Source organism: Geotrypetes seraphini, chromosome 3, assembly GCF_902459505.1.
Source record: "Geotrypetes seraphini chromosome 3, aGeoSer1.1, whole genome shotgun sequence".
In the NCBI taxonomy this organism is placed as follows: Eukaryota; Metazoa; Chordata; class Amphibia; order Gymnophiona; family Dermophiidae; genus Geotrypetes; species Geotrypetes seraphini.
In genome coordinates, this window is record NC_047086.1 from 250,720,565 (window position 1) to 250,740,021 (window position 19,457).

The window sequence follows — 19,457 nt, forward strand, 5'->3', positions numbered from 1 at the left end:
GAAGGGAAAGATGCCAAACCAAGGGAATGAAGGAAGTGAAATACTGAACACTGGAAAGGGAGGGAGGAAAGAAAGAAAACGAAAGACATATTGGTATAAGGGAGCAAGAGAGGGGAGAAGCTGGACACAGGGAAATACAGTGGAACCTTGGTTTACGAGCATAATTCATTCTAGAAGCATGCTCGTAAACCAAATTACTCATATCAAAGCGAGTTTCCCCATAGGAAGTAAGGGAAACTTGCTTAATTGGTTCTACCTTCCCTACCCCCCCAGCCACCGGCGCTGCTCCAACCCACCACATCCCCAAAAGACCCCCCCCCCCCACCCCCAAGGCCACTGGTGCGCTTCCACATTCCCCCTGTGAACCGGCATTGCCCCCTCTCCCCCCCCCCCGCCCTCCCAAACTGAAGGCTTTACCCCCAATCTGGCACCGGCACACAGCACCAACCCGCTGGAGGTGCCAGTGCCCGAAGATCCTGCCACTTCCTGGACTGGGCCTTGAGCATCTGCGCATGCTCAAGGCCTTCTGGCTCTCGTTCTCTCCGAGAATCTCGGAGAGAGGCGGGAGCTAGAAGGTTGGTGCTGCATGCCAGTGCCAGATTGGGGGTAAGCCTTCAGTTTGGGTGGGCAGAGGATGCTGGTTTGCATGGGGGTGTGGGGGCAGGCATTTTCAAAGGGGGGCGATGCCGGTTCGCCAGCAGGGGGATTTACAAATCGAGTCAATGCTCGGTTTGCGAGTCACGATGTGCAAAAATGTTTTGCTCGTCTTGCAAAACACTTGTAAACCGCGTTACTCGCAAACCGAGGTTTGACTGTATATGAAAAAAGGGAGACCCTGGCGAGTGTGTTAAGAAAAGACAGGAGACAGAAACCAGAACCTGAGATCAACATGATTTGAAAAATAAAGTGGCAATATGACAAAAGGTAGAAATTTTTTTTAAAAAAAAATTTGTGAATAGAATATATATCAGAGCTGGTATTAGATATAGCTGGGGACCACAAAGCCCACTAATAGGCTGTGCCTTCAGCTTCCAGGGGCAGTTGCCCTAGTTCCATTACCCTAACACTATTCCTGCCATGTGTGACTGCGGTATTCTGTTAGCATGATTTTTCTATGTAACATTCTTTAGTAATTTGGCTTGCTCAGTTTCCTTGATATTGGGGGGAATATTTGTTAGAGGGAGGGGCGATGGGTTTTTGATCCTTGTTCTGTATTATATGTGACTTATAAAATGACAATTGTACAGAATGTTTTTAATGCTTTAATAAAATAAGTTCAATATAAAATAACTATTCGGGCCGAGGCTTATGCAGATGGGATCAGATGGTTTCAGGGGAATGGGCTGGGGCAGGGGATGGAGCTTCTGTGGATGGGGATTTCCCCGATTCATTCTCTAAGGGTGGTAGATACCTTTAGTTACTTTTTCCAGTGGAGGTGGTAGGGACAAAAATCAGCGATCAGAAAACATAGTTTAAATGGAGGATCTCTACAGGAAGATGGAATCAAAACCTAGACGTTCACGCTTTAAACAGAGTATAGAGAAGTGGCAGGTACAACTCTAGCCACCCGATTGGGCATATGTATCATAAGATATTTATCTGCTGTCATTTTATGTTACATACAGGTAGTTAGCGCAGTGGGTTAAGAACCTGGGGAATAGCAGCAGTCAGTACATAGTTCACTGTGTGGTCAGATATCATTACTAAACAGAAATCCCACACAGGAGAATGAAGAACCTATGAATGTTTCTTGATTCATAGGACTCATTCGAGGGCACAGATCACACAGTTGAGGGAAGGGGAGGAGCCTCTTCATGACCCCATTTGGAGTCTCAACACACTATTCGGGAACAATTGATTTTTAGAACAAGTTGTTTTTTTCTGTAACGAATAGATGTTTCAAAAACTGTTTCCATATTGAGTTTTTCCAGTCTTCTAGGTATTTTTTCCATAGGAGCCAACTTTTCAAAATTATTGGGGGTGCCCAGTATCCCTCTCCCCAGCCACCACCAAAACAGAAATACTTACATTTTGTTGAACCTCAACCAGCACAAAAATCCAGTGCATTGAGAAGCAGCAAACTCTTAATGCCAACAGCCACAGTACCTTACAAAAACACATGTAAAACCTACAGTATAAATCAAGCTTGCCATGCTATTACAGAACTGAAAGAGCTCAAACAGCAACCCTGTCTATGAATAGACAGAAGAACATAAGAATTGCCGCTGCTGGGTCAGACCAGTGGTCCATTGTGCCCTGCAGTCTGCTCACGCGGCGGCCCTTAGGTCAAAGGCAAGTGCCCTATTTGAATCTAGCCTTACCTGCGTACGTTGTGGTTCAGCAGGAATTTATCTAACATTTTCTTGAATCCCTGGAGGGTGCTTTCCCCTATAACAGCCTCTGGAAGAGCGTTCCAGATTTCTACCACTCTTGGTGAAGAACTTCCTTACGTTTGTACGGAATCTATCCCCTTTTAATTTTAGAATGCCCTCTTGTTCTCTCCACCTTGGAGAGGGTGAACAATCTCTCTTTCTCTACTAAGTCTATTCCCTTCAATATCTTGAATGTTTCGATCATGTCCCCTCTCAGTCTCCTCTTTTCAAGGGCGAAGAGGCCCAGTTTCTCTAGCCTCTCATTGTGTGGCAACTCCTCCAGTCCCTTAACCATTTTTGTCACTCTTTTCTGGACCCTTTTGAGTAGCACTTCAATAATTATCACACTGAGATTTAGAATACCAGTGACACCATCACCTATGGGTAAAACAGCATAAGCTTCACTGCTACCTAAACAGATTCTCAACAAATACAGAATACTATATGTAACTATCAACAAATTCAGAATATGTAACTAAAAATTAAAAATACAAATATGCAAACAAGACCTGAACCCCAGGATGACAAACTGTCTATGCAGCAGATCACTGGGAAAATAGTAAACAAAATGCATTTACTCTGTACTATGTAAAATATAAGAGAATTACAAATTCCAATTATACTCTAGAAATTTCAAAATAGAAAAGGCCCCTAGACTAGGTCCAGCTCCAGCCACCATCTCCCCCTTGCATCTCTGTCTCTTTCCTTCCATCTCTCTCCTCTTCTCTGCTTCCCTTCCCTCCCTTCCCCATGGTCTGGCATCTTTTTCCTCTCCCTTCCCTTAATGGTCTTTTCTTTCTTCCTTCCTTCCTTCCTTCCAATTTGGCAGCTTTCTCCTTTATCCCTCCCTTCCTTCCTTCCTTTCTCCAATCGGGTGGAACATTTCTTGTACCTTTCTCTGTCATTTGTAAGCATCAGGCCACCAGCAGCATTAATGAACTCAACACGCTACCTCTGGTGGGCCCAGAAACTTTCCCTCTGCTTCAGTTCCTGAGTAGATCTGGTAAAATAGATTGCAGTTAAAGCAATTATACTAAATTGAAATCTTTAAATTATTTTCAGGTTTGGTCTTCATTTCTTACAGTATGTCTTTTTTTTTTTAAGATTTTTGATAAGATGAATGCCTCCATATTTTGGCTTTTCTTCTGGAAAAAGTAACTGAAGCTACTATACCTTTTTAATATTTGTGGCTAAATGTGCTACCTCCTTGAAAATGTGGGCATTACTTTTTTTTTTCTTTTACAATAGTGTGGTATGTGCATGTGACTCTGTCTTCAAAAATTTAAATAATCCCTTAATTGAAGTTAAAGGAAAGATATTAATCTTTTTTTTTTTATTCTGACTAGATTATAAATTTGGTATGTTATGTTGCCATAATCTATAATCTAGTCAGAATAAAAAAAATATTATCTCTCCTTTAACTTCAGTTTTAAGGGATTATTTAAAATTTTGAACACTGAGCCACATACACTTAGCAATTTTAAACTTGATACATTTTAAAATGTACCTTAGATTGCTACAGTTACAGATTATAATTCTTTATCAGTGTTAACGTTTTCCCAGTTTACTGCTGAGTTGATTGTCTTTTTACTGCACTCCTCAATGTGCATATTTTACAGCAAGCTATGCAGATAATTCCTCTGCCTGCCTGTCCATGCTTCAGTCTCATGACAATTGGTCCGGTCTCCAGGTGCCCTCCCATAGTAGCATGCTACCCATGAGTCACAACTCTGGTACACCTGTCAACTCCAGGTATGTATTAGTATAAAGAACATACACGTTCCTAGAACAGTGGGTTTTGGGTTTGTTTGTTTTTAACAAATGGGGTAAAAGGCTTTTAAAATGTCTTATTTGACTATTGACTTTCTGATCAGCAGATGAGGACAAACATTAAGGTGGGTGACTGCACACAACAAAATGTTTGTTGTTGGTTTTTGTTGGGGTTTTTTTTTTTTTTTTTTTTAAATCCTGCATGATTTGACCTGATTCCTGACAGGTCCTTAACTTGACGCAGTGAATGGTTGGCACATATGCCCCTTTTTGTCTTTATTTTTCTGCTTCTTGTACAGATAACTTAATCTTTCAGCTGTTCAGAGTTAGGTTTAGGGGCTGGAGTCAGGGGACACTGATTTTTTTTTTTTTTTTCCTAGATGGTGCCATGACTTTCTGTGTGGCAGGCTGCGAGAAAGAGCAAAAGTACACCTACCTCTAGGGTAGGGTCACCTGCCATGACTGCTCTCTTGGATAGAGGCCATACAGTGAAATTTTCCACATAGCTTTTAAATTTTAGCCAGTTTCTGCAGGAAGATGGCAGCTAGTATTTCTGGCCAGCATCATGATATTTTTTGACTTACGGATAAGCACTTCAGGGCTAGGGCTAGAATTGGGAAACATTACAACCTAGTATTTAACTGTTATAAATTCCTGAACTTGATAGCAGTTTACAACAAGTGTCCTGGTTGAGGATATGCTTTGAGCCACAACATGTCCTGTAAATAAGCTTATATGACAAGTAGTGGAAGAAAGCAAATATGTGATTAAGCAACAGAAAAATCTAGGTGTTTCACATAATTAGTTCCCGAAGCATGCTTGTAATCCAAAGTACTGGTATATCAAAGCAACTTTTCCCATAGGCCATAATGGCAACGCTGACAATTAGTTCCAGAACCCAAAATTTGCCAAGGAAGTGGCAAGGGGTGGCCCAGGGGTGTCTACCTGTCAATTGCTGGGTGCTGCAGCGCCGTCTCATCCGTCTACCTCCTCCGTCTGCCAGCCGCTGGAGAACCCCGCAGTGCCGCTTCGGGGGGATTCCTCTGCCGTCTGCCGGCCAGCTTTCCATGCCGGGTGCCTTCCGCATGTTGGAGAGCCTCTATCTGAGCCTACGCAGCCGAGTGCCGACCCACCAGCATGTTGTGTATGATCATGCACAACATCGATGATTGACGTTGTGCGTGATCATACGTAAGGGTCAAGTGGGACGGCACTCAGCTGCGTAGGCTTAGATAGAGGCTCTCCAACATGCAGAAGGCACCTGGTGTGGAAGGCTGGCTGGCGGATGGAAAAGGAATCCCTCTGAAGCGGTGCTTCCTGCAGTGTAAGTGCTCTTTTATCAGGGCAGTGCTCAGTTTGCGAGACAAAAGTTTGCTGAGTGTTTTGCTCGTCTTGCAAAACACTTGCAATTGCGTTACTCGCAAACCGAGGTTCCACTGTATGTTTGAGAAGTTGACTTTCTAGGTTTCTAGCCATCCAACTATTGGCAAGTAAAATCTGAAAACAATGCACATTGTGGAGAAGTAGTACATAAGAACATAAGAAATGGCTTCGCCGGATCAGACTCTAGGTCCATCCAGTCCGGCGACCCGCACCCGCGGAGGCCAAGCCAGGTGTTCCTTGCTGAGAAACCTTGTTTACTCGTATCCCCCAATGTGATTTGCAAGAAGGTGTGCATCCAACTTGCCCTTGAATCCCAGAATGGTGGTTTCCGTCGCAACCTCCTCCGGGAGAGCATTCCAAGCGTCCACCACTCGTTGTGTGAAACAGAATTTCCTGATATTTGCCCTGGGCCTGTTGCCCCTCAGTTTCAGTCCATGACCTCTTATCCGAGTCACATTTGACAATGTGAATAACAATGTTTCTTGCTCTATTTTGTCAAATCCTTTTAGTATTTTAAAAGTCTCTATCATGTCTCCTCGCAGTCTTCTCTTCTCGAGGGTGAACAATCCCAGTTTTCCGAGGCATTCTTTGTAGCTCAAATTCTCGATACCTTTAACTAGCTTCGTGGCTCGCCTTTGCACCCTCTCCAGTAGGGTTATATCCTTCTTTAGGTAGGGAGACCAGTGTTGAACACAGTACTCCAAGTGTGGTCTGACCATTGCTCTGTAAAGCGGCATTATGATGTCCGCCGATCTACTTGTGATTCCCTTCTTTATCATGCCCAACATCCTATTTGCTTTCTTTGCTGCCGCTGCGCATTGAGCCGACGGCTTCAGGGTCCTGTCTATCAGTACCCCCAGGTCCCTTTCTTGTTCGGTCTTGCCCAGTGTCACACCTAACATTTTATATTCATGTTCCTTGTTTTTCTTACCCAGGTGCATCACTTTGCATTTTTCTATGTTAAACTTCATCTGCCACTTTTCTGCCCATCTGTTGCTAGTGAATTCAGCTTCTAGAAGTATAAGGGAATTATCTTGCTAGAACTTAAGCACCTGGGTGGTGGGAAGACTTAACTGATCATATCTTAACTAAACAAAATACATGGTTAGATTTATAGTAACTTCTGGTGTAACTTATTAAATTGAATGGAAATCTGAAACTTTAGGTCAGTTCCACAAAGCATTACAGGAAAGCAGAATTCTGGATGCATGGCACTAAAATGTAGAATCTTTATGGGTCACAAATATATTCAGTAGTAGCTGCCTAAAAGTTCTGCAGATATCTTTAATGTACCTGCTAAGGGTTCTAAACGCCATTTCCCGACCTACAAATGGGTTTGGTTTAAGGGTAGCTAAGTTGTATTGTTTAGAGGTGGTCACTATTGGTTATAAATCTTTCTGCAGATTTTAGTGTCGTTTCCAGTTTTCCGTGGATCTGAAATTTAGAGGGTGCTCAATCAGCATACAGCTCTTTTTTTTTTTTTTTTTTTTTTTTTTTTTTTTTAGTGATTTCTTACAAATCAAGAATTTTGGTGGAAATGTTATAAATACCTACCTATCAATTTAATAGAAATAGGAACTTCTTCCTTATTCCACTTAGCAATCTGATACTATGAGTTGTTATTAGGCCCTCAGCGTCACCACTCAGAACTCAAATATATCACCGTTCTGAGCTTTACGTGACCAATCCTCACTGGGTCTAAGTTTTACTTATTTCACGTTTTCAAGAGCTTTATATATTTAATTACTTATAAATTTTTTAAATTTTTACTTCATTTTACTTCGTTTTAATTAGCTTATTTTACTTAGCTTTAGTGTAGTTGTCTCTGGTAGAGATATTTTTAAATCAAGCAGGGTGCCATAGCCGACATGTTTCGCGGGAAACCGCTTTATCAAGGCTCCACCCCTTTAACACTATCGACTTCCTCAAATGCATTTGAGGAAGTCGATAGTGTTAAAGGGGTGGAGCCTTGATAAAGCGGTTTCCCGTGAAACATGTCGGCTATGGCACCCTGCTTGATTTAAAAATATCTCTACCAGAGACAACTACACTAAAGCTAAGTAAAATAAGCTAATTAAAACGAAGTAAAATGAAGTAAAAATTTAAAAAATTTATAAGTAATTAAATATATAAAGCTCTTGAAAACGTGAAATAAGTAAAACTTAGACCCAGTGAGGATTGGTCACGTAAAGCTCAGAACGGTGATATATTTGAGTTCTGAGTGGTGACGCTGAGGGCCTAATAACAACTCATAGTATCAGATTGCTAAGTGGAATAAGGAAGAAGTTCCTATTTCTATTAAATTGATATTTAAACAGCCATCTGAAAGTCTTATATGCTATTAAGTTGATAAATACCTACCTGGCACTTGTTTGCATTTATTAGGACATATTCACTGGGGGGGGGGTTGTTTTTTGTAAAAAAATTCAGCCAATGGAGAAAATATTCAAAAAACAATACGTAGCATGCTACTTGCAATGTTAACACAATACACAACCCTACACCTTCAAATAAACTGTACTAATTTAAATACTGAAATCTTATCATTCTTTTTATAGAGCTTCACAGACTCCGTTTAGTGTATAGTGGCTACATGTGTAAAAAATTGTTGAATGGACCTTCAGAGTGCAGCTGGGTGTTATGTGTGCAACTTTTTCCATAAAATTGAGTATACATTACATTACTTACATTACATTAGTGATTTCTATTCCGCCATTACCTTGTGGTTCAAGGTGGATTACATACGAATTGTCATAATACAGAATACATACCATGGATTACATATGAATTGTCATGATAATATAGATACATAAGGCGGATTATATGAGAATTGTCATGATATTTGGAGATAAACCACTTAGCTCAACAGTGGGTTCTCAAATTTCATCTATACCACCTCTCCCGCCATGTATATTTCAAAAGAAACTTTCTTCAGGGTCGAGGGGATCAATTGAGGGAGCTTGTATCCGGTGTCAAACAAACACAATACAGCAGGCATAGAATACTCCTCAATAAACTCCCCAATTGAATTCCTACAATTTACTTTACGGACCAAACCCAAATTAGATGCACTTCTTATTTACCTTCCACTACCTGTTAACTGTGCAAATCTCTTCCATCTGCAATCACTTCTTTATGATTTTGGATCCTCCTCCATTAATCTCCTGATCTTAGGAGTTTTTAATATTCATTTTGAAGATCTTAATAATCATTACACCAAAGATATTCTTTCCCAGTTTGATCACCTAGATTTGTGTCCACTTTTAACCGTTCCAGATCATCAAGCAGGCCATACAATTGATATGATCATAACTTCTCTTCTTACTGAGGTTAACTATCAATGAGACTCTTGCCTTCCAGTCCCTTGGTCAGATCATTTTTTGATATCAATAATTTATTCAGCTTCTTTTTCTAAAATAGCTGCAACTCACCAACAAAGTAAGTATAGAGACTTCAATAATTTATCATCAGATTCAATTGCAGCAAATTTCAATTTAAACTTTTTGGACTCAAAGATTCATTCTTTAGAAGATCTTCTATCTCAATGGAACGCCTCCACTAAGCGTCTATTAGACAAATTGGTTCCGATTCAAACCAAATTTATTTCGGCACAAAAGAGGTCCAATCCCTGGTTTACAGCAGAACTAAGTCTAATCAAAAAGCAACTTCGATCACTTGAACGAAGTTGGAGAAAAGATAAGAGCCAATCAAATCTTGATAAATTTAAAGATCACTCTAACATGTACAAAGGAAAAATAAACCAAGCAAAAATGAAATACTATTCAAATCAAATTCTTAAAGCCAAAAATGTTTCTACGCTTTATGCCATTCTAAAAGCGGTTACTCCCACATTTAAAAAACAAACTTACATTTCAAATTCCGTACTCACAGCGCAAGAACTTGCTACCTATTTTACAGAGAAGGTTAACAATATAAGGAAAAATTTAACAACGATTAAATATTCGATTTCTGCTCTGGATCAGGAGTCTGGACTATTTCTGTCTTCAAAATGTTCACACTTTAACCTTCCTAATCTTAGAGAGCTCGAATCTCTTATTAAAACTATCAACACCAAAGGAACGCAAGTTGAAGTAATTCCTCCCTTTATTCTTAAGAGATACTTTGCAATTTTTGGTCCCTTAATACTTACCTTAATTAAATAAAGTCTGCAGCAAAGCATTATGCCTTTAGCATGGAAAAAAAGCAATCATTCGTCCCATTATGAAAGATCCAAAAATTAGCTCTGAAGAAAAATCAAATTATAGGCCCATTGCAAACATCCCCTACTTGGCAAAGTTAACAGAAAAGATTGTATTTAATCAAATTTCAGAATATGTAGAAAAAACAAATGTCTTATACCCAAATCAATAGGGTTTTAGACAATATCATTCTCCGGAACATTCTCTAATAGGCATGACAACTTCCATACTTTATCACCTAGACCATCATACATCTGTTCTTTTGATTTCAATTGACCTTTCATCAGCTTTTGATACTATCGACCACATTCTTTTATTAGATAGACTTCAATCTATCGGTATTACAGATCAGGTTTTGCTTTGGTTTAAATCCTATTTTGATGATCGCTCTTCTACTGTTTTCTTTAATAATACAACTTCTGAAAGTTTCTCAGCACCTTATGGTATTCTGCAGGGATCGATTCTCTCTCCTCTTCTATTTAATATCTTCCTCGCACCTCTCATGACCCTGTGGCAGTCTATTGGTTTTTCCGTATTTTTTATGCGGACGACATTCAGCTTTTACACCCTCTTGACCCCAATAGTTCCCTTGAAATATCAGCTATAAATGGAAAACTCGAACAGATTCACCAATGGCTCGATTCCAATAGATTGGCACTTAATATTAATAAAACAAATATCATGCTTTTTTCTTGGAAAGACAGTCATACACTCTCCTCTCCAATCACTACTAAAGGCATTTCTTTGAAGTTGATTCACAAGATTAGGATTCTCGGGATTATCTTTGATGATAAATTAACCTATCACAATCATGTTAGTTATGTTGTTAAATCTACTTTTTATAGACTCCACCAAATTCGTTCAGTGTCTAAATTCTTATGTACAAAATCCTTGAATATACTGGTTCACTCTCTGGTTATTTCTAAAACCGACTATTGTAATGCCTTGTTTAAAGGACTAGCTCAAAAATAAATTAGACGCTTACAAATTATTCAGAAAGCTTCAATCAAACTTATTGAGAAAGCTAAAAAATTTGATCATGTGACCCCCTTACCTGAGAAGGCACACTGGCTTCCAGTTGCTCATCGTATAATGTGCAAATTATGCTTGCTCACTTTTAAGTCTTTGACATTTAAAACCCCAGCTTTTATTTATAAAGTTTTAATTCCTTATACTTCATCCAGATTACTAAGGTCAAATGACCAACATTTATTGGTCATTCCCTCTTTAAAATTTATTAACACACGACGGGAATCTATCTTTTCAGTTAAGGCTCCTCAAGCTTGGAATGCCCTTCCAATTTAAGAGAAGAAAGGAATTTGGAAAAATTTAAGAGCAAACTCAAGGGTTTTCTTTTTAAAGATGCATTCAAGGATTAAATGAATTGCTTATGACTTTTAATTTATCCATAATTTTCTGATTATTTGTCTCTTCCCTTCCCCAATGATTTTTTTTTACCTTAACTGTTTCTTTTACAACCAAATTGTATTTCTTCCCTAACTCTCCTTATGTTTGACTTTGTATGCATATGCTGAATTTTAATATGTTTAGTAGAATTAGCTTTTGTTAGTTATGTCTGTTTCCCCCAACTCTGTAATCTTTTATTAATTGTACATCGCTTAGAATTTGGAATAGGCGATAAATCAAATTTCATAATAAACTTGGATAAACTTGGATAAACAAGACATCCAGCATAGGGTATAAACAAAATTGGAACATATGGAGAGATACATAACAGTAACAGGAGTTGGAGGATAAGGCATTCACTTGGAGAACTGCCAGTCTTTTTTTTAATTTAAAAAAAATCCACAATGGTATGGCCTACAAAATCTGCCTCATCTTCCATCACATAAAAGCACTATGGAGTTTTTGAAGAGCTATAGCAGAAATATAATTGCATTTAAAACTATTTTGTCAAATGGTTTGAGGTCTCCTTCTATTCATAAGATGTTAATATTTTCATTCACCTGTTTTCAATCTAGCCCTTTCTGGATTTATTTATTTATTTATTTATTTAATTGATTATATTCCGCACATCCTATAATTCTATGTGGATTATAAATTATTCAGGTACGCAAGCATTTTTCCTTTTCTGTCCCGGCAGGCTCACACTCTGTCTAATGTACCTGGGGCACTGGGGGATTAAGTGACTTCCCAGGGTCACAAGGAGCAGTGTGGGATTTGGGTAGTTCTAACCACTGCACCACACACTCCTGTTATAGTCTTGTAAGTGTGGGACTGACTTTCTGTATGTTCTTCCACAGCTGTTCTGCTCTTAACTCCTTACAGATTTTAAATGCAAGCCAATGCAACCTCTGTTCTCTTTACAAATCTGGGTGGTCAAGGAACTATAGGAGGGAGGAATAGTGTTACCATTGCTGTTGGGGCAGGTAGGAACTGGAGTTAATGCTAGAGGAAACTGGAGGCTTGAGACTGCTGGGGGGGGGGAGGGGGTAAGGATCAGAGATTAAAATTTTTTTTAAAAAAGCTATCAAAAGCCCAGGAGGCTGCTTCTCCTGTCACTATCGGGGCTCTCTCCGACTCAATCAATGATCTACACAGTTGGTTGGGGGCGTGCCTCCGATCACCCCCATTTGAATGAACATGGTTGGCGAATCGGTTGGCTTGCCTCCAATCGCACAAGGATTGGAAGGTTAGTGAATCTAGGCCAATAAGACAAGGTGGTGGCCATAGCTAGAAGGATCCTAAGCTGCATAGAGGCTAATTCTAGGCTGTGTAGAAGAAAGGAGGTGCAAGTCTGTGGTGAGTACCGTGTTAATTTTGGAGGCTGTATATCACTAAGGATATTGAGGTGGTTCATAGGAAAGTGATATGGGGATAGTGTCAAAAGATGTATGAGAAGAGACTTGAAGACTTCAATATTTATATCCTAAAGCACATAAGGGGCTGTTATCTAAAACATAGGCTAAGTTGCAGACAGAATTTTTTATTAAGATACTTAGGGGTCCTTTTATTAAGGTACGCTAACTGATTTAGCACTCGCTAAAATGCGCACTTTAATAAAAGACATTTCCTCTCTTTTAGTTCACGCTTGCTGTCTAACACCAGCTCTGGCAGGATACAGATTTCAAATCTGACATATTGTAATCACAAAACAGAAAATAAAATTTTTTTCTACCTTTTATTGTCTGGTCATTATTCAAATCAGACTCTGGTTGTCTTCTGATAACTCGCTTGCCAGGGTCTCCTGCCCTTTTATTGTTTTCTTCTTTCTCCGTGCTAACCATCCATTTTCCATCTCAGTCCTCCCCTTCCATTTCCCTTCCCTCTCCCGGAGGTCTGGCATCTTTCCTTTCTTTGTCTCCATCCCCACAGCTGCAGCGATGGATCCCATCATCCCCAGATCCACCATCTCTACTTTCATCCAGCATCTGTCCCTCCTTCCCCACCACCCCAGGGTCCACCATCTCTCCCTTTCTCTTCCCAACTACCCTCCTATCCAGTATCTATTTCCCCTCCTCCACACCATCCCTTGTGTCCAACTTCTCTCCCTTTCTGTTCCTTCCCTCCCTCCATCCCATTGTCCACCATCTCTATCACCCCCCCCCCATCAGTCCAGCATATGCACATCTGTTTGGACCCCTTCTTCCCTCCCTCCATGTACTTCTACACCAGGGCCCGGCCACCACCACCCTTCCCCCACCCCCCAAAGGCCTGCATGTTTTCCTCCTTCCATATACAGTGGAACCTTGGTTTATGAGCATAATTCATTCCAGAAGCATGCTCGTAAACCAATTTACTTGTATATCAAAGCGAGTTTCCCCATAGGAAGTAAGAGAAACTCGCTTGATTCGTTCCACCTCCACTCCCCCCTCCCGAGGCCACCGGCACTGCTCCACTTTACCCCCCATCCCCGAGGCCACCTGCGCTGCTCCATATCCCCCTCGATCCAGCATCCCCCACTCACCCACCCACCTACCCAAACACAATCGCTTACCCTGTTCTGACACCGGCACCAGCACCAATGCACAGGACATGCCGGTGGTGCCCGAAGATCAGGAACTATGTCAAAGGCTTTGCTGAAATCTAAGTAAATTACATCTACCATATATCCTTGATCCAATTCTCTGGTTGGCCAGTCAAAGAATTTAATCAGATGCATTTGGCATGATTTATCTTTTAGTAAAATCGTGTCTCTGATCTTGTAACTGACTAGATTCTCAAAAATTCACTATCCTTTCCTTCAGCAATGCTTTCCTTCAGCAATGCTTCCATTATTTTTCTGATAGGAGGGAAAGACCAAGTATCAGTTGTGGATGAAGGGGGAACACTGGGAGACTCAGCTGCCCTTATGTGCCAAAAAAAGGAGGTTGGGGTCCTAGAGATCAAATTTAGCTGATCTTTCAATTTGGAGATCTTTCATACTAATTATCTTCCATACAGTTGGTTGCATGAGATTGGAAAAGACCATTTTCTCTTACTAGCCGATAAATACTATGTAATAAGCAGGAGGACTTCAGTTATCAGCCAACAAGAATCTTAGATGTAGTGATAACTTAATGAATGAGGGCATGCTCACCACAGATGTATGGAGGAACTTCTTATTTGCAATCAAGGATCCAAAAAATCTCAAATCCCACCCAGAAAGGGAAAATGCACAGCATGATGGGAAAAACTCAACCTGTAGTCTGAATTAACATGAGAACCATTTATTGTAGCTTTATCAAATTATATCAAATGAAATTAATATCCCATTACAGTGGTGCCAATATAAATATGAGGAATTTGGGTTCCAAGAGCTAATTAACACAAGTCCTTAAAATCTTTGACTATTAACCAGGGCTAATGAAGTTGTTCATCTAAGGTATTTAGTCTGGGAAGTTGCCTGGTCTTGCAACCCCAAAATTGTCTCAGTTATTGACATAGGAAGAGAGTGTCTTGGAGTCTGACAATTACTCCTGTAAAATTACCATATCCAAAGAGTTTTGTCATATTCTGTAGAAAAATGCAATGTGTTGAATTCATCTCTTGGGGAACTGTCAGGTCCATTATTGCAAAATGTTTTGCATCTCCAAATGTAGTGTTGGGTTAAGGAAATGGCTGAGGAAGGTGATTGTTCAACAGTTTAAGAAAACTCCACAAACCTGGCTTAGGTGGGAGACTAGCAAAATTTAGAGAATGACACGGGGAAAAAATCTGTCCCCTTCACCGCCCCGTTGCCAAACCCGCCGTCCCCTTCACCGCTCCGTACCCGCAGCATCCACCCTTCCCTCTCGCCACCTCACCGCCCTTCAGCAGCTAAAGAATCTCCCTCCCTCCTCCTTACCTTCGCGATGTAAAGAAACTTAATGGAGGGAAGGCGCACGGTTACCGATCATGTACACGGCCCCTTCCCTCCCTCCCTACCTCTGGCCAAATATATCTCCCTCCCTCCCTCCCTCTTATCTTTGCGGTGCTTTAGAAAAGAAACTGATGCCAGCGAAACCTGCCTGTGCCGCCCTGCAGTCATGTGTGTGTGGGCGGAAGCTTCTCTGACAATTGTAATTTTATAAACACAAATAAAACAGAGCAAGGTTCAACAAAATCCATCTCCCCTCCCTTTCACAAATATCCCCTTCACTATTGTGAAAACTGAACAAACCAAATTACTACAGAATGCTACATAGAAAAATCAAGCTAACAGAATACTGTAGTCACACATGGCAAAAATAATGTTAGGGGAGTGCAACTAGGGCAACTGCCCCCTGGTCAGAGAGAGCGAGCCCTAATCCAGCTGGAAGCTAAAGAAGCACAGCCTGGACTTTGTGGTCCCCAGTTATGTCTAATATCAGCTCTAGAAGGATACATATTTAAATCTGAAATATTCTAATCACAAAATATAAAATAAATTTATTCTTCAAATCACATTGGTCTCAGGCTTTGGTTTTAGGTTCTTTCTGTCTTCATCATGGAATGGCTAACTCCTGAAGGTAAAATAGGCGCAAGAGGAACTGGGGAGAAGATGCTGAGTCTGACATGGGCGCAATTTTTTTTTTTACCACAGGAATAAGACTTTTCACCGCTCCCATGGGGCGGTAAAAGGTCTTGTCCCCATTCCTGCGCAGCGGTGAAAGGTCTTGTCCCCATTCCTGCGGTAAACCAGTTGCAAATGTCTCAATTACTGTGGATTTACTGAGGTGACCCGCGGTAAACGGTCCCCGTGCCATTCTCTAGCAAGATTGAAACCATCACTAGAGATAAGATGGGCTTATTTTCAAATGTTGTAGGGTGCATCTCATGCCACTACTTTTGGGAGGTTTTCTGGTCCAAGGCCGAAGTAGTTTGGTTTTGATTTAAGTACCAGGTTTGTACTACATAAATTCATGTGAAGTTTTAGTCTGATCCATGCACAGGATGTCTTCCCATAGCTGTTCTTTTCTAATGTTTGCATGGTTAAATACTATAATAAACTGATGGGTTTGCTAACAGTATTTCTTTTCCTTCTGTTGCAGCCAGTATCCCAGTTTATGGTCTGTAAGCAACAGCACGGTCACGCCTGTTTCTCAGGCAGGAGGGATGACAAATGGACTAGGCTCTCAATTCCTACGAGGATCTCCAGCACATTATCCATCTCTTCAACACTCTGTATCCACACCTTCCTCGGGATCTCCACTTTATGACAATGGAACACCTGATCTTTCAGACAGCCAATATGATGCCTCGATACATAACAAGCTGGTATCCGCGTGGACTCCAGTCACACCACCTTCCATGTGATCACTTTCCCCGGACTGGTGCACACCTAACTCTGTTGTCCCACTTTATACATCTGGAATACCCAGAAAAGGAACTATAATAGTTTAAGCGAGTAGATTTCTCAAGCAAAAATATTTAATGACTCTTAGACCTGTTTGCATAGTAGGGGGACTAACTCGGTTTATCCCCTCCTTCCTGCCACTAAGAATTCATTTATTTGAATTCTGAAACTGTTTGACTATTGCAGTGGCATACAGTAGTTTTGTGGAATAGTAACCTCCATAAGAAGTAGATCTTGCTATGAACTGAAGTATCAGATCATGTAGTGACCTTTCAAACTGATGGATAAAAGCTAAATTGTGATAAGAGCAAGCAACATTACTGGTGTCATTTTGATTTGCAAAAGTAAAGCAAGAACATTTGTAAAATGTTTACATTATCCAGGTCTTGCATTGCTTTCATACTAGACCTGCTTTGTCTTAATACAAGATGTATAAAATAGGAAATTGTGTGTTCCAATTGTGTCCTAAAATTGCAGCTTTCTTAAATATTAACAATTTTTATTCCCTTCAACTGAAGTCTAGCAACTCTACTGCCCATATTTGAAACGGCGATGTCTGTTGCCTACTGGTTGATGGTGCTTCAGTTCATCAGTTGTTACATCTGTTCAGTTAAGAAATAGTTTGATGCAATCAGCTACTAAAGGAGCATGAAAGAACCATGCAAATGTTTTTAGTATTTATTTCAATGGTCTGTTAAGTCTCTCTTCTATATGTACTTGTATATAATGGATTAAAATGTAACAGGAGAAGGATGACGTACCAAATAGACATGGACAAGCATTCAGGAAAAGTAAAATATGGCTATTTTATCTGGAGAACTTGGGTCACCTGTACGGAATATGTCTTTTAAAAGGAAGTAATGCCCATGTTCTCAATGTACTTTAAATTTTAGACGGGGTAATGTGTTGTAATGCTTCCTTTGCAATGAAATTAATAGGAAGTAGAAGTCATAAAAACCATAAGAATAGCCATATTGGTTTCAGACTGATGGTCCATCTGGCCAGTATCCTTTTTCCAACAGTGGATGAGCCAGGTCACAAATACTTAGCAGAATCCCAAATACTGTAGAAGCAAATGGGCTGTGTAAAGTTAAGTGCAGTGCACCCATACAGATGTTGAATACAGTCTTAGACCTATTATACCGGTAAACCTTTTTTTCCCTGTTAAATTTTTTTCAGTAAGAATGTAGGATTTTTATTACCTAGTTTTGCAAAACTTTTCTATTAAGATACTATCTGTGGTGTCCTTTTAAATGCTGATTAACCCAAAAGTTAGTTTGCCACTATTAAGAATACTGCTTAACTCAACAGAATTGTTAGTATTATAAAACCGTCCATCGCACCACTAGGTCACAGCTTCAACCCCAGATCAGCCTGGTAAGTAACTTAAAAAAGTAGCCTTTGGGACATGTTGGCATCAGGCTGATGTCTTTAGCAGGATTCATATCGGACTGCTCAAATTCTTTTATTTGATTTCTGCACACTGTGAAGAGTTTGTGACAAGGACCCCAAGGGGGAGATACTATTCAGTGTACCATATATACTTGAATATAAGATGAGATTTATGAGCTAAAAAAAATGACCCAAAAATGGGGGTCTCTTATATTCAGGTCATCGCCCCCCAACCCCCTCCCGGATTTGTTGCAGGCCTCTGCCGGGTCTGCCGTATGGTCTGGTGGGCAGAGACAAATTTTTTTTTTTTTTTTTTACCTCCCTCCCGCCTTCCCTTGCATATCTCTTTGAATCCCTGATGGTCCAGTGGTGTACTGGGCAGGAGCGAGCTTTCTACACTCCTGCTCCACACTGAGCTCCTCCCTGAATGGCTGCCTCTAGTTCTTGTGGCCCAGTATACCGGGTATGAGCGAGCTTTTGTGCTCTCGCCTGGTGCAGAGCCACTCGCTGAATGGCTGCCCCGAGTTCTCATGAGTCCTGCAAGAACTCGAGGCAGCCATTCAGGGAGGGGCTCAGCGGGGGAAGGACTGCAGAAAGCTCACTCATGCCTGGTATACTGCTGGACTACCAGGAATTCAAAAAGATATATGGGGGGAGGCGGGAGGGAGGTAAAAAAAAAAATAAAAATGGCAGTCGGCTGGGGCAGGAGACAGGAGGGATCGCTCCTGTTCTGGCTTTCTAAGTTATAGGGCAGGCTTGGTGGAGGCCTGCAGAGCACATTAATTACTCCCCCCCTGTGTCTTATATTTGAATTAACCGTTTTTCCACCTTTTTGGAAAAGGGTGCTTCGTCTAAACTCAGAATATATACAGAGTATATACAGTAAGTTCTGCAACAACTTTTGACACTTGTTTTACTGAAATACTAAATCTGACAGTGATGAACTGACAAGTAGTGTGCATAGGGAACATAAACTGGCAATACATAACTACACTATTGTTTAAAATGAACAAAGTGAGTTAAGCTGTAATATTACCAATCTTTTGTAATGTAGATGCTAATCTTTTCCTTAAAGAAAAGGAAATCATTTAAAGGGAAATAGGTTGGTAAAATGAATTTACAGCAGTGGTCTGCTAGAGAAAATAGAATTGGCTTATTGTGCTATACAGATTTTAAAGGTTATAGCTAAAGTGTCATTGCAGTGTCATGCAGAGGTTTCAACGCTCAAATATCAAGAATTTAGCAGAAATAACTGTCCTTAATATAAAAATATTAAATTTAAGTGGTGCCTTTTTTTAGTCTTTCATGTATGTGTTTTAATCAGTATTTTCTGTTTATTGAATGACGGAGTATTTATTTTAAAAAATCCATTCGCTTTATTGGCTTAGATATGTAATTTCAGTGACAACATGTTTTCCTTAAATCTGGAGTAGTCTGCTGAAAACTAAGCACAAGTTGCCAAGGTCAAGCTATTTTTTTTTTTACATTCCAACTTTGTTTCTATAAGTTCAAACTACCCCTTTTCAAAAAAATAAATAAATAAAGATCACAGCATGTCACCTTGACCTATTTTTTTGTAGTCAT

The 19,457-nt window shown here is 40.3% G+C and overlaps 1 protein-coding gene across 1 annotated transcript in view; it reads left to right on the plus strand.

Annotated features, from left to right (window-relative positions):
- The window catches only part of TBXT (T-box transcription factor T), an 88,351-nt gene extending 69,139 nt beyond the window's left edge, over positions 1-19,212 (plus strand). The window contains exons 7-8 of the mRNA XM_033935859.1: positions 3,992-4,124; positions 16,177-19,212. Coding sequence (XP_033791750.1) covers positions 3,992-4,124; positions 16,177-16,441 — 398 coding nt within the window. The 3' untranslated portion in view covers positions 16,442-19,212. The remainder of the gene's footprint in view (positions 1-3,991; positions 4,125-16,176) is intronic.
- Positions 19,213-19,457: the final 245 nt, after the last annotated feature.